A 16,359-nucleotide genomic window follows, 5' to 3' on the forward strand; every position below is an offset into this window, starting at 1 on the left:
CTTGGGAATTATTGGAAGCAATGCAATGGGCTCAACAGCCCAACTGGACTCATGTCTACTTTGAAACAGACAATGTATCAAGTCGTCAACAAGAAAGCTAGATTTCCAGAAATAAAAAACAAGATCTACGTGATCTTCCTGGCATCCTTTTACATGGCCGGAAGTATTCTGAGGCATGACTAGTATTGTTCAAATTACAACACGAAATTCTTAATTCTAAATATCTGATCTGTTAAGAGTAAAAAGGTGATCTACATTCTCAGAACTTAGAGCACAGTTCAAGTTTGCGTGCCTGAAAGAATATGCACCGGCCTTTACCACTTGATTCAATTTCCTCGATCTTCCTTTTGGCTCCTGTGAAACCCATACTACTTAACTTAAGTTGGCGCTTCCCATTCGTATCACCATCTTCATCGGTTTTGTCCGCTTCCCTTCAACAACAACAAAAGTAAATGATTATTAGACATACTGTCCCCTGCAAAAAGGGGTGTGTGTAGAATTCTCAGTAAATGCAATAATGATCTGTGTCAACAGTCGTGTACAAATCATAGATTCTCAACGGACCCATATTTGATATAACTCAGAAGGCTTTTATTTGCTCAAAATGGTCCACAAGCAGATCCCAGTTTAGCAGTAAATCGACTATCCATTTGTTAGAAATTCCTAGAATTTGATGCAGTCGTTATTATGAGAAAAAACAACAACAAATGTGACTGCACAAGAGAAAGGAATCGTTGAAATTTCTTATATACTATGAGGGTGAGTGGAAGACTCACCATGACACTTCGACCATGTCCTTGAAGTAAGGCGTGCATGTTCCCCAACTGAAGCGGACCAAGGCTGGGAATCCAAATACTGGGTGTTGGTGATCTTTCAGCCATGTTTTAGTTTCGGGATCTGCAAACAGTATAGCAATAACTCCTCAGACATCAAGTAGATATACAGATCCATGAATTGGGTTGAGAGTGGGAGGGACTTAAAGGTACCTCCAGGGTATCCAGATCCGAAATTTCTATTAATGTTCTCTGCTGTTTCATCAAGTACCCAATCACGCACGGCTCGGTCCCTTGTTACCTACGAAAAAAGAAGGATGGAAATGAGGGTCATGTATGAAACTATACGGGGAAAGCCTGAGAGAAAATAGATGATCTTTCTTACTCTAGAAACATGAACAAGTGAAGACAGAAACTTGAGTTTGGGTTGTAACCTTTGCGACTATGCTCGCTCCACTAACTACCGGATAAAGACTATCAGCTTTCTTTGCAACCACGAACTTGATACCTGGAAATCTTTCAGATAACTTTATTCTGTATTTCTCTGGATCTCCAACAGTATCCACATACACCTGACATTGTTCATGGAATTATAAACGGAGTAGTGAAAGAGAGAAATGCAACCCTATGCCTACACATAGAAAAACTAGCACAACCAACTACATAAAAAGAAACTCAGAGACCTCCATCGATCTTCATGGATCGGGAGGCACTGGTATTTGGTAATTAGACTGAGATCTTTACTTAACACTAAAGGAGAGATATACCTCGGTTAGAAAAACACCCAAGTCAAGAACCGCAGTGACAAGGCCCATGGCAGAATTGTGTGATATTTCATTCAAGTTAACCTTGATTCTATACACAAGTAGAAGGATATTAGTGTTAGGATATAGAAATCCGCAAAAACTAACAAGGGTTTAAGTGATCCAGGACTAACTTTCTTAGCATTTTAGCTGAGAGTTCCCTTGGATCTATGACATCAGCAAGCCATCCAATAGACTCATCTAACTTTAGGCTTTCGAAAAGTTCTTCCCTCTTCTCCTCTTTTAGGGTCTTTGAATCTGAATAAAAAGAGAACATTACCATGCATATAAAATCATAATGAGATAGAGTACAAGGGATGTACCAAATATAAATAATGATTCAACAAAGTTAGCACATCTATCAAGTATAAGAAGGGAATTGCAACTCATGCACTAAGGACATGTCACCCTGACAATATTGAAGCTAAAAGGACAAATATTTGGAATTAAGAAAATTACAAAAAGATACTAGAAGGCAGCTCTTTGAATACTCTAATCATCAACCCATCGAAATTCTAATAGATGGATAGCTAAGTTAGCATGAAATCCTTATCCTAGATCAGTGAGGTACCAAGACCCAGATGGCAATCAACACAACTCAATTTATATCCAACTGAAGCCATTCTTAATGGCCACTGCTTCCTTCAACTGTGTCATTCTTTCATGGTACTTGTTAGATGACACAAAATTAGGAAACAAGTTGTTTAGCAAATGAAACCTGAATCTTTTTATTTCAGAAAAATCTCACTCACTGACACTGGAAAAATCAATATGATGGAGAAGGCTGTTGACTGAACTCCTCGAAACAAGATTTCAACTAACCTTCTCAAGGATAGATCTTTCACTTGGTGTCCCTGTATCGAGTTTTTCTTATCTGGTGTCTATTTTTGTATGTCGAAATCTTGAAGTTCTAGTTGTGAGCTAAAGCTAGTGATTTTCCCAGATTTCTGTGTCATTCTAGTAACAAGTGTCTTAGTGTCAGTGATACATGACTCCCCTCTTCTTCTCAGTGGTGTTAAGATCTAGATTTTAGTTCTCTGTGATGGAACCTCTTGTCAAAACATTTCTTCATTAGGCAAAAGACCTCACCTTTAATCGTCTTCGGCAACAGACAAAACATGTTGAAAATTCAAGAACGCAAAAAAAAAAAAAAAAAAAAAAAAAAAAAAAAAAAAAAAAAAAAAAAAAAAAAAAAAAAATCACATACCCAAAATCAAATGTTTTTATAAGAAAAAAATTAGACCTAACCTGCAAAACTCAAGGTGGATAGAGTATTCTGATAGGAGATTGGACAATATAAGCATCCATAAACCATGGGACCTGAAATTGTTCAAAACCCATACATTAAATCACAAAGCTAATCGAATTAAAAGCACATAAACACAACAAATTGAAGAGAAAAAAAAAAGTGAAGAAATGGAATTTACCTAGAACAGGACCTCTTCCAGCTTCATCTATCCCCATAAGACATGGCTCTGAAGCCCATTTTGGGAGAGGCTTCGACGGAACATCTTCTGAACCCATCTGCTGTTTGTTGATTCCGATTTCGCGCCAAAAACACTATTTCTTCTGAGGTTTAGACTGAGAGTGATTTCCCAATATCAGCTGATGGAAAGTTTATTATACTGTGGTTCCTAAAGGACGTCAAATGGTATAAATGATTTTAGCGAAGGGTAAAATTGGGTTATAATTCTTTTTATTGGGAGATGTTCCCGCGCCTATTCACAGCACAGCCGGATCCTTTTGTCTGGCTGAACTGCTGAACCACTGGCCAAATACGAGATTTTTCTTTAGCCTCTTGCACCTTTTCTGTGCACATGCTATATTTTGTAAAAATGGATTTGTAAAATATTGGGCTGGCATCCATACACAGTGCAACTGCTCTCAGCTGAAATGTTTACCTGCTGCTCAGGTATGTCTTTTATAAACGCAACAGGAAGATAAACTCTTTTAGCTACACGAGTAGAGAACAAAAAGAATTGCAAAGTCGCTAGCACGATAAAAAAGCTTAATGGGAGATGGAATTTTCTGGTTTATTGAAGAAGCATCGAAATATATTACATTTTCTGCAACAGATTAGAACTTAGAATCAAGTGTTGGCTTTCTAAAGAAAACTCTTCACCTCCAATTTATACCAAGTACTAAAGAATAGAGATGTAAAACACACCAACAAAAGAAAAAATGATACCCCAGGAACAACTGAACATTATGTTTCCACCTTGGGTATAACAACACTAATCCTATTTACCAATGCGAAAGAGGGATGAGCAAGTACTGATTTACTTATACAGTTATACTCTATAAACATCATCATGCTGCTTGTAGCTGTCAGACTTTTCCATCTGACCATCTTCAATTGAGGGTGTTGTTGGGGTACCTCTGTACTTAGCTAGAAGATGTTGTGAGGGTTTACGGTTAGAAGATGGACATACAGTGCTATCTATACGAGTCATCAAAGTGCGGAGCATTGAGTTGACTCGTTCTGCATTACTTGCTGTAGTGCATTTTGTGATCAAGCTGAGGTATAGAATGGCTTCCCGGGGAAGGAGACCTGAGATTAGGAAGTGAAAGAGATGAGAGTGAGTACCCTCCATTACTTCCAGGCATTGCTCTACCATTTGATCCTGCTGTTCTCCACTAATTTCTGTTGCCTCTAAAAGTGGCAACAACTGGCTTTCTTCCTCCTCAAAGTGCTCTTCACAATGTTCCTGAAAGAATTGAGTTCAAATCAGTTAATAATCAACACTGCAAACCACCAGCTTAGCTGTCTTAACCCACACCACATAAGGTTACTATATGACCAAGAGTTTCAAGTTCTGCAATCTTCTCTCAACTAAATTGTAATATCAGGCATTAGCAATGTTTAAGATCTGTATTCCAAGACATAAAAAATCGTTGGTGATAGGGAATACATCTAATAGATTTCATTTTAACTTTTGATTGTAGTATAACAATTGCATGGACATGCATATGCAGTATATCATATCCCCTGCCCCTGAGGAACCACATCAAATCTTAAGTGTGAGGGTGAGGTGCCAATGTGTCTAGGATCTCTGATGCAGAAAGACATGTGGTTCCTAGCAGGACATCTAACCTTTTTTTACAATGAAATCCACATGGAGCTTGTGAAATTGGCTGAAAATCTAAATCTAACCAATTAGAACAGTAGCCATTCACACAGAAGTATTCATATACCATGTATTATCAACTGTATTCAATATTAAGGGGTGTTTGCCTCATTACTTTCAAAAAGAACCGACTGAAAAGGGAGCTTCCTGCCTAAAAACTAAGGAGCATAAAAGACATATGGCCGACGAAACAAAGTCACTTTCCATGATTTCAAATTCCAGTTCACACTAACTTAAACTCGAAAGAAAAAAAATGTGGCTTAGTACACAATCTTCATTCAGGTATCCAAGGCAAAACGTAATGAAAATATAACACAGCTAGTACCTGTAATGTTTTCAGCTTAGACGAAAGACTGATTAATTGTTCCTGGTAAACAGGATTCCCAGGATCTAAAACTCCAATGGATTTGATTGTTTCTTTGATCCCATTCATAATAGGAAAGTCTCTAGCATGCTCCTCATTGGCAGCTTTAGATAATCCTGTCAAAGCAAATGCTCCATAACTCATTCCAAAATCATCCATGAGTCAAAAACAATTCTCATTGACTCATAATAAACATGGGTGTTTGGTCTAGTGGTATGATTCTCGCTTCGGGTGCGAGAGGTCGTGAGTTCGATTCCCACAACACCCCCATAATACTTTTTACCACAGGTTACATTACTTTCCAACAACATTCCCACAATAATTTTTATCACAGGTTACATTACCAAAATTTTCTTAATTCTCCAAATGTTTTTTTGCAATACAAAACAGAAATACTCCATAATCAACAGAAGAAAATGTAACATAGTTATAAAATTTTACCTCTATCAGCCTTTTCGAACACAGGGAAAAGAATCCTCTCCTCCATTTGAGCATGCTCCAGCATCAATTCCAACAACTGAGAGTAACTTCTCCCAAATTTTCTCACTTCCATAACAGGACTACCCATAGAAACATCAACAACAGCTCTCCCACCATTACCCCCTCCTCTGACATTCAAATCCTCAACCCATTTCACTAAATTCTCAATATAATACAACATACACTTATGTTGAATCTTAACAACCACAGCAATCCCCCCTTGATTCCCATCAAATTCAATCCCATCCTCCTCAAATTCATCAAATAACTTTGGTTTAGGGAATTTCCCTTCAATATAACGAAACAACGTTTCCGGAGAACCAGTTACCGTATCAGTACCATACTGTAAAATAGGATTGCTATTCCCTAATCCATAGTTTTCTGATGGAACAAATTTCACAGCTACTGATTTATACTGAAGTGCTATTCTTAAGAATGAGATTAACGTACTTGATGCAGATCCATATAATCTAACTGTAGTATCAGTAATGAAATCGGAAGGCGCTATTTCGGATAGTGATTTATTAGGTTTTGGTACACAATTTCCCATTCTAATTCAAAGATGTCAAATCTATAATCAACGAGTAATCAAGAGAAAAAAAAACTTAAAAATGAAATCAAGAAAACCCTAGAAATCGGAAAGAATGGTACCGGATTCGGAGATTTTGTGAGTTTTCCGGCGACGTGGAATCGAAGAAACCTTTTGCTTTTCCCTTCGGAGAAAGAAAGAGAGAGAGAGACTGTGGGGAGTAGAATGAGCTCTCGAAGCGATTCTTATACGAGTTTTTGACGCTCCACATCTTTTTTCTGACACGTCATCGGACAGGTCAGCAGTTAATGGCGCCAAGAAAAAATTCATTCCAGAAGGATCGTTAGGCCATGTTTCGTAACCATTATTTTAATGGATTATCAGTTTATAATCCATTATGCAGATCAAATTTTATCAAAATTATTTATCAATTTATGATTATTTATAATCATAGATGATCATAAATTTTACCAAACAAGATCTAGTTTTTGATGTAATTGTGGTTGAGGATTGTGGTTTTATGTGTTAATGGTGCTAAGAAGAGAGGTTAGTTTGGGGAGTTCAAGTAATTTGAAAGGATTTATTTGGAATGAAATGGGGTATGAGAAAGTTTGTTGTAGTGGTGAGCGTTTCATTGGGTATACAACGGTAACCTTATTGGTATTAAAAGAAACGAAATTAGGGCGGAAAATTAGTTGATGCCGTTAGTTTTAGTCAATTATAATCAGCTCTTATGTTAGGATTAGGGAGGTGAGGTTTTACAGATAAGCATTTGGATTATTGTTGGTAATGGGCCTATCATGTGCCCACACAGTACTCGTAGGTCGTAAGACTTGTAACATGGCTAACCAAGAGGTTGACTGATATTTGGGAGTTCAATTCCGTGCACATTTCTGGATTTCTCGGGAATGTTGAATTTTTTTTTTCTTCTGAGAGAAAAAGGGCAATATTAAAATTAAAAGCTAACATGCAATGTTAACACAGTTACGAGAATGTGAAATCAGCCATTACCAGTTACAGCTTTCCAATTACATATCAAGGTACTTAAAGAGTAATCTTCAAAAATCTTAGTATTTATCAACCAATTGAACAAAGGGTATTTAACATAAATTATGAGCTGCTCAAGAGTTCTTCTCTTCTTATTAAAAATCCTGCAGTTGTGTTCTCTCCAAATGGTCCACCATATTGCGAACAGAAGTATATCCCAAATCTTCTTGATCATATTGTTATTCTTCTTAGCCGACCATTCCCATAAATTAGACTTGATGCTTTGAGAGAAAACCCACTTAACCCCAAAATTATCCAAAAAAATAATGTAGCTCTCTAGTTAGCGGAAAGTGAAGAAATAAGTGATTACGAGTTTCTTGCTCTGAGTTACATAACGTGCAGACGCTAGAAATAACTTTTCCAGCCCTCAGCAAATAATCTAGTGTTGGAGCTCCGTTATGACAAAGTGACCAAGCTAAAAAAGACACCTTTAACGGTACTTCTGGGTTCCATATCTATTTATAGGGGAAAGCAATGAAACCATCAATCTCCATCGAAGAATAGCAGCTGGCAACCTAAAAATCTTTCGCAAAATTCCATTTTCTTGCATCCTCCACTGTACTATGAACTGAACTATTAAAACCTTCCAACAACTGTAACAGTATGGCAACTTCACCTACTTCCTGCTCATTCAAGTTTCTTTTAAATCTGAAATTTCAAGAGGCCTTGATCCGACAACATTTCCTTTACAGCAGCCTTTTAAAAAAGTGAGAATTTGAAAAGAGAATGGAATTTGTCCTTTAGAAGGGTGTCACTAATCCATTTGTCAGTCCAATTGGATGTAAGAACCATTTTTCTCCAAACTTACCTCCAAATTTTTCATGAATAATTTCTCCATGAGGCGCCTTTCTCTCCTCCATATCTCCAAATCCATTTGCAGTGAAGTGCTTTATATTTTAATTATAATCCTTTGTTTGGAATGAACCGAGTGTAGTGTCTTAAATTTCTAATTCTATGTTTTCACAGTTGTAGGTTTATGGCCATGTTAAATGTTTGAGGCTACCTCGGAATGAGAAATGGGCTTTCAAATCTGCTGGAAGAAAATACTTCTTCGTAGGGACTCAATGTAAAGGTAAGGAGTCACAAATGGTCACCATTAGGAAAAAGTTGGACGCTTTGACAGTGAGTGATGTTTTTTTTTATCCATACTTGAGACATGATGAGAATAAAGAAGATGAAGCTGGTGATAGATTATTTTCTAAAGTGGCGACTTATCATGGACCTTTATTTCATCCAATAGGATTCGTCACTTTAAATACTTTTAGAACTATCAATCAACTTGATATTGTCCAAAAAAAAGGTACCTAAAAATATTTGTTTTAAACTTAGGAAAGACAAGTGCCAGCTTAATGAGAAGGATGTGAAATTCTACGAACCATCACCAAAGATCGACCATTGGAATGATCGATCTAAAAAATAAAACCAAATGAGTGGAAGAGGACTTGAAGCTTCTCATGGCACTTCTGATGCGGATGATGGTTACATGGATAGGTATCTATAGTGGCCCCATCCTTATGTGCAAAATATGGATCCGGAAGTGAGGCAACACCAAGAGAGTTTATCGTCCGAGAAAGGTGAAAGATATTGGAATGAATTTTAATTTATGGCGGACAAAATTATATTATACGAGTAATTATAGGTGCATTGATATAAGCACAGGATGAACGAGCTAAATGGTTGGCCAAGAACATGAGGCGTGAGATTGATGCACACGAGGTTTTTCATAGGCATCAACAAATAGTACTCCGGAATCGAGTTAAGGGTTTATGTGACCCTTCCAAAGGAGAACTATATAATATAGAAGATTCAAGTTTGTCTTCGTATAGAGGTGATTCCTCAACTCCCTCCGATGATGAGCATGTTGAGTCACATGTCCTTGTCCAGAGGCAAGGTAAATGTGTAAAAGGTAAAAAATATTCAACTCAAATCGGACATGGTGGAGATGCCAAATCTCAAAGTGGAAGGGGTAGAGGTGCTAAATCTCAAAGTGGAAGTGGAAGTGTTCTAGGTGTTAAAGCTCAAAGTTGACGTGGTGGAGATACTAAATCTTAAAGTGGACGTGGACGAGGTGGTAAAGATCAGATTGAACGTGGTAAAGTTGTAAACGATGTTGTGGAACATGATGTTGTTCACTATCTTTCATTTTATAATATGAACTACCATAGTGAACACCTATTACGAAGTCATTCTACAATTTGAACTACCATACTTAATTATCAATATGAGTTTATTTTTCAATATGAATTATCAATATACAATATGAACAACAACCATTATGATTTCATTCGACAATAAAAACATCTGTCGAATACAATATACAATAATGAACTACCAATGCGACTTCATTCTTCAAATGAATTACTATTCTACAAAAAAAATTGCTAGCATATACGAGTTTATTATACAAAATGAACTGCTAGAATTAGGCATGTCAATGGATAACCGTTATCCGTTAGCCGAATCCGATTACACGGTTTCCGTTAGGTTTAGTTCTGTTATACCGGTAACCGGTTATCCGTAACCGATAATGTAACGGATAATTTTATCCTACCGTAACGGTATCGGTTGGGCTATTTCCATTAGCCTAAGTTCCGATAACCGCTAACGTGTGACTAGCACGTGTAAATTCCGTTATACCTAGGTTACTATACTCGACAGAATCACTTATTTTGTTCTTCAGCTGGTTCAGTAACACAAACGAGAGAAGAAAAACTCACCCCTCACCCTCATATCCTTCCTTTCAAATCGAGCAAAATCATCATCTTCTCTATACAAATCATTTGTGATTACTGATTAGAAAACTAGGGTTATCTTCTTCTTTTTCTTTCGAGTTTAATTTCAATCCTAAAAACTAAATTTTCAATTTAGGGTTTCTGAAATTAGGGTTTCCAATTCGTGAAATTAATCATTTCCCAAAGCGAAAGAGGAGCATCCAATTATGTTGGTTCATCAAGCAGAAGCAATCCCTCTCAATCACTTTCAGTTGCATCTCAATTACCTTCTGCATCAAACCAGTTCAAGGTTCAGGAATTCATACAACACCTGATGTTGTTGCAACAGAAGAAGCATAAACAGAAATAGAAGTAGATGAAGATCCAATTATAGCCGAAGAAAAGAGAAACTACATGCAGTAAGGTCTGATGCTTGGAATGATTTTGAAAGGTTAATTGAAAAGAAGATGGTAAAAAGTAAGGAGATTGGGATACTTATAGCCTAATGCAAACATTGTAAGAGGAGAATGTCTGCACCCAGTAGCCAAGGAACCAGCAAATTGCATTACCATGCTAAAACCTGCAAAGAAAAGCCTGCAAACAAGAAAGGACAAAGAAAGATTACTACAATCAAAACAGGTAATGCACAAACTAAGCTTTCTAAATGGAAATATGATGCTGATGCTACTAGGATTCTTGTTGCCAAGATGATTGCTAAACATGGTTATCCAATCACTATAGTTGAGCATCCATATTTTGTTGAGTTTGTGAAGTCTTTAAATCCTACTGCTAAGCTTTACACTAGGAATACAGTTAGGGAAGATATCATGAAACTAAGAACTAAGTTCAAACTGCAATTACAAGAACAATTTGAGACAATTACATCTAAGTGTAGTTTAACAACATATATGTGGTCATGTAAGCATACAAAGGATGGTTATTGTTGTGTGACAATGCATTACATAGATGATGAGTGGAAACTGATTAAGAAAACACTAGCATATACTTTAGTGCCATCACCACATTCTGGAGAAGTTTTAGCATTTGTAGTGGAATCAGTATGTCTAGATTGGAACATAGACACTAAGCTTTTTGTTGTAGCTGCTGACAATGCTAGCTCCAACAATGTTATGATGGACCATCTGAAGAAATGGCTTGATAGCAAAGATTTTTTAGTTCTTAATGGGGATATGTTCCAAATGAGGTGTAGTAATCATGTATGCACTTGATTGTAGGGTGTGGAATGAGAGTGGCTGCTCCATTTATAGATGCAGTTAGAGAGTGTGTAAAATATGTCAAAGCAAGTCAGGCTAGAAAAGAGAGATTTGAATGTGCTATTGCCCAAGTTAAGCTTCCTGCTTCAAGGTATGTGGGTTTAGATGTGGATACCAGGTGGAAATCCACCTTTAAGATGCTAAAGGATGCAATTTTTATGAGACAAGCTTTTGTTAGGCTAGATGATTTGGATAATGACTTCAAGATACTACAAACTGCTAAGGAGTGGCAACAAGGAATACATGTATGTGAATGTTTGGAATTGTTTGATGTCATTTCAACCAAATTTGCTGGGATTAAGTATCCCACAACAAATTTGCATTATAATGGGGTGCAAGAAGTTAATAGATGCATTAAGATCTGGGAATCAAGTGAGCGTGAGTTTATCAGAGACATGACCAAGAATATGAGGATGAAATTTAATGCCTACTGGAAAGAAAATAACACTTTGATGGGCATTGGGGTTATTTTAGATCCTAGGTACAAGGCCAAATGGGTGGAGTTTGTTATGAAGAGAGTATATGGTGTGGAAAACTATAAAAGTCACTATAACAAATTTGAGCTTGAACTCAATGCTATTTTTTGTGCTTATGAAACCAACACTACAGCTCCATATTATTTTGATACTGGAATGCATTCAGCTGGATTTGAGATCTCTGCGGGTACAAGTACAACAACATCATATGAATTTGGTTATGGTGATTTTATTATGGAAAACAATATGTTTGAGGTTGAGAAGTCAGAATTGGAGACATACTTAGCAGAACCAGTTCTTCCTAAAGGCACATCCACTGGAGAAATGAGGTTTGATATCTTAAGCTGGTGGAAGAATCATGCTCCTAAGTACTCAATTCTCTCAAGGATTGCAAAAGATGTATTGGCAGTTCCAGTGACAAGTGTAGCATCATAATATATGTTTAGTATTGGTGGCAGAGTTCTCACATCTCACAGGAGTTCATTAGCTCCAGATCTTGTTGAAGCTTTGTTTTGTTTGGGTGATTGGCTGCCATATCTTACTCTCAGTGACAGTGATAGTTGTGTTACTAGTAAGTTTCCTTGCATCTTAATCTTTTACTTGCTTTTATATTTATTTCCATTGCCTTATTGCACTGACACTGCCAGCTTAAGTTGCTTCACTGTCTAACACTTTTGATTTTCCTTTCAAAATGCAGAAGTTGAGGACTAAGGAGTAAGGAGGAATGCATTTGCAGATGCAGTTGGCACTTGGAAGTGGAGAATATGAAGATGGAGGAATGCATTTGCAGATGCAATTGGCAGTTCCTTTAATCCTCTGTCTTTTATTTTGCAAAAACATGGTTTTTCTTTTGCTAGAACATCTGAACATGTAATTTGGTTTAGAACATGAACGTTTGTATGTTTTTTTTGTGTGGCATGGATTTAGAACTTGTTTGTTTGGATTTAGAAGTTATTCTGTGTAATTGGTCTGTGTTTAAACATGTTTTGTGTTGTCCTGTGACATACCGGGTGGTACCGGAAAATTAACCGTTATCCGATAAGTCCGACGTAATGGTAGTGGTTTTTAATTTCATAATTCCATCGGCACTTAACGGATATCGGTTAACCACTAATTTTAACGGCAACGATAGCGGCAGAGCCATTATTTATTACGTTAAGTGCCATTGACAACCCTAGTTAGAACTATAATGAACTAGCATGTTTTAAAATAATTCTCATTCTCGGATGTGAACTAGTATTAGACCGAAAAAAATAAAGTATAAATATCTTAATATTTTTAAATAAATAAATAATTAAGGACCAACTAAAACAAACAGACTTGGGACCACCTTTCCCATTAACATTTTCAAAAACTTGGAACAAGTCTGGCGGTAAAAGCAGAGAGGGGAACCTTTAGCTGACGTCCACTTGGAAAAATGCTTTAAGCAACCCTAGCAAAACATTTTGCTCCTTTTCTCCTAACACTTTAAGCCTTTGGAAAGGGTTGAAACCAGAGAATATCCCGTTGGGTACTTCGGGCAAAGAGTTCAAAACACTCCATGCCCTAACATTTTACTCCATCACATATTTCAATATACACTGTGTTAGAGTACCGACCCTAAACTCATCATAACAAGTTCATGGTTAGAACTCAACTCGAAAACCGGTTGATTAGAAGAGGGAACTCATTGACTTATAAACTACCAATTAAGCCCCATCTAACCAATGTGGGATTAGGATGCCAAAATCCCACACGCTTCCAGACCCAACGTCCTCGTTGGCCCACTCTATCAACACTGACCCGAAGGTAGCTCTTTCTCTTATGGCGGCTTCACTCCCCTATCAGTATTCAATGTGGGTGACAACTACGCTCATACATAGGTGTCCCAACACTTTAATCTAGCATACATGTCACCCCTTCTGTGGAGGGGGCATGGGTCGTGGTGGTTGGCTCTGATACCAAATGTTAGGGTACCGACCCTAAACTCGTCATAAGCCCATGGGTAGAACTCAACTCGAAAACCGGTTGACTAGAAGAGGGAACCCATTGACTTATAAACTAGAACCATTTTTTAGGGACCATGATTTTTTTGGGGGACCATGATCTTATTAGGCCAACCTCCCTATACTTATAAGGGGTGTCCTAAAGTTAGGTAAGTACACATTTACCCTTTACTTTAATTTAAATTAAACTAACCTAATAAGTATATAAATCTAATCATATATATCTAATCTAAATGAATCTATTAACCAAAATCAAAATCAAAAACAAAAATAGGGGGAATCGAAATTTTTTAGTTTTGAAAAAAAAAATATCCTCTTCTTCTCTCTTTGCTTGACGTTCCTCGTTCGATTGAAAAATGGATCACCCTCTGCATTTTTCCAAGTAAAGGCAAACAAGCCTTAATTGGTACCTCTGCAAAGGTGCCTAGTTTCTATGAACTACTGCGGTTTTTGCTCATTTGCTCACCGTGCCCCACGACATGGCATTACACAGAGTAGTTACCCACAGTTTCGCCTTTCATATCTGTCTCATTCTCACTCGTTCCATCCTTCTCTACTGCATTCTCAATTCCATTCTTCATTTTTGAGTTCTCCATATCCAAAAATAGAGAGTCATTTGGATCCTTGGAATTTTCTTTATCTGTCTTAGGAGGCAAGACTTCTTTTTTGGTGTTTGAGAAATCATCATTGGGGAAGTCCAGCTTTCTAGCTTAGATTCTGAATCATATGCATTTTCACTTTTCAGCGGCAAAACACCAGCACCACTGACATCCACACCAACTTGTTGTTGTTTTACTTGGCTAGCAGTTCTAAAGTAATCTTCACCCTTAACATCAGAAAACAACCGGGATTTCTCCAACAATGACCCAGCATTTCCATTTTCTCTTCCACCATCTAAACTATTAGATCTGATCCATCCTTTTCCCTTCATTTTCCATTGTCATTGGATCCTGCCGCATTGAACTCATTGTAAAACCCAAAAGACTGCAAAACCCACATCAGGAGTTGTGTTCCCCAAAAGAGAAAGGGCCGATGTCCTGGTCTCTGAAGGAAGCTACAAGTTTCCTCTTTCTTGCAACCCAAGCTCTTCTGCAATCTGATAATTAACACCAACATTCTCCCGTTTTTCAGAAAGCACATTTTGATTTAGAAGACCTTGAGGAACTAAGTATTCTTCCACAAGCCGACCAGCTTCCACGAAAATGTCAGTTTTTCGAGATGGCTGTGATAGACGCATTTATGTGTCTAATTTGTCCTCAATGTTTCGTATTGTTAGCACTCGTTTTCGTCCTTATTGTGGTGTTTTCTGTGTTTGTAGGTATTTTTGGAGAAATAAACATACGTGGAAAATTCAGCTTGAAAAGTTGTCTATGGCACCCCGGAGAACATGTGTTATGCGGACTCTCATTTTGGTTAAGGGGCACCTCAATTACTAAGGGGCACCTCAGTTGGGCAGCTGTTATTCGCACCCCTACTCTGGATAGGGGGATACTCATCTTCATCGTTTCAAAATTCTGGTTTTGGCGGGAAATAATGGCAGCGGAAGAACATATTTCTGGTTCGAGATTTGGGATGATTTAGCGAGACTCAATGGCTGGATCCGCAGAGGAAGACGTGACGGACATTAACAGGCGTGGTATGGGGTGTCCTAAAGGTATTAGGCCAACCTCCCTATACTTATAAGGGGTGTCCTAAAGTTAGGTAAGTACACATTTACCCTTTACTTTAATTTAATTTAAACTAACCTAATAAGTATATCAATCTAATCATATATATCTAATCTAAATGAATTTATTAACCAAAATCAAAATCAAAAAAAAAAATAGGGGGAATCAAAATTTTTTAGTTTTGAAAAAAAAATTATCCTCTTCTTCTTCTCTCTTTGCTTGACGTTCCTCGTTCGATTGAAAAATGAGTATTAACTATCAAAATGAGTTGAAAATGGAAGTTGCAGAGAGAAGTTCGGTTAGGAATTATGTGAAAACTTTGTCGAACTAACCGAACCTAATGGAAATGATGAACATGAAGAACAGTTTGGCTATTTCGCAAAAAAAAATTCCCAACCAAACCTTAGTTCGCTTATGTCGCAAAAAACATTTCCCAAGCGAACCCTAATAGTTCGGTTAGTAGCAAAAAACATTTCCCAACCAAACCCTAATAGTTCGGTTAGTTGCAAAAACATTTACCAACCGAACTTTAGTTCGGTTAGTAGCTAAAAACATTTCTCAACCGAACCCTAATAGTTCGGTTAGTTTCAAAAAAAACATTTCCCAACCGACGCAAAAAATGTTTCTTAACCGAACTTTAAGTTCGGTTTGATCGTAAACAGTTTTAAATTTTTTTATAACCGAACTATTTAATGGTCACACCAAATATATCGCAAGGAAAAATTTCAATTTTTTGTAACCGAACTTCTTACTGGTAACTAATCATTACTAATCATATTAATCACTAATAATTAAGTTCGTTTTTGGTCATAAATTTGGGTAACCGAACTTAATCGCAAAAAAGATTAAAATTTCTCGCAAAGAAAATTTTCAATTTTTTGTAATAGAACTTCTTAATGGTAACTAATCATACTAATCACTAATCATACTAATCATTAACTAATAACTAATTAATCATTAAACTAACACATTTAATTAAGGAGGGTAAGTTTGGTATTAAGAAAAACATTTAGATAAGGGGTGACTTAGGATTACTTATAATGTCTTGCCTAAAATAGAATCATGGTCCCCACAAAAAAACCATGGTCTCCAAAAAATGGTTCATAAACTACCAATTAAACC

General features: G+C 37.0%; 2 protein-coding genes and 1 non-coding gene across 3 annotated transcripts; 1 reads left to right on the plus strand and 2 right to left on the minus strand.

Moving 5' to 3' along the window:
- Positions 1 to 17: 17 nt before the first annotated feature.
- Positions 18 to 3,184, minus strand: LOC113313235 (ribonuclease H2 subunit A-like). Its single transcript, XM_026561979.1, has 8 exons — positions 3,004 to 3,184; positions 2,825 to 2,896; positions 1,711 to 1,834; positions 1,541 to 1,628; positions 1,208 to 1,345; positions 987 to 1,074; positions 777 to 897; positions 18 to 431 (listed from the first exon to the last, which is right to left on the minus strand). The coding sequence occupies exons 1-8, from the start codon at positions 3,098 to 3,100 to the stop codon at positions 260 to 262; spliced, it is 900 nt and encodes a 299-aa protein (XP_026417764.1). The 5' UTR covers positions 3,101 to 3,184; the 3' UTR covers positions 18 to 259.
- A 406-nt stretch (positions 3,185 to 3,590) lies between these two features.
- Positions 3,591 to 6,292, minus strand: LOC113313769. The gene is made up of 3 exons (XM_026562555.1): positions 5,510 to 6,292; positions 5,030 to 5,184; positions 3,591 to 4,284 (listed from the first exon to the last, which is right to left on the minus strand). The coding sequence occupies exons 1-3, from the start codon at positions 6,096 to 6,098 to the stop codon at positions 3,868 to 3,870; spliced, it is 1,161 nt and encodes a 386-aa protein (XP_026418340.1). The 5' UTR covers positions 6,099 to 6,292; the 3' UTR covers positions 3,591 to 3,867.
- On the plus strand, positions 5,265 to 5,336 carry TRNAP-CGG. The gene has a single exon. It is a non-coding gene; the product is annotated as a tRNA-Pro (tRNA).
- Positions 6,293 to 16,359: the final 10,067 nt, after the last annotated feature.

Source organism: Papaver somniferum, chromosome 9 (assembly GCF_003573695.1).
Source record: "Papaver somniferum cultivar HN1 chromosome 9, ASM357369v1, whole genome shotgun sequence".
NCBI lineage: Eukaryota > Viridiplantae > Streptophyta > Magnoliopsida > Ranunculales > Papaveraceae > Papaver > Papaver somniferum.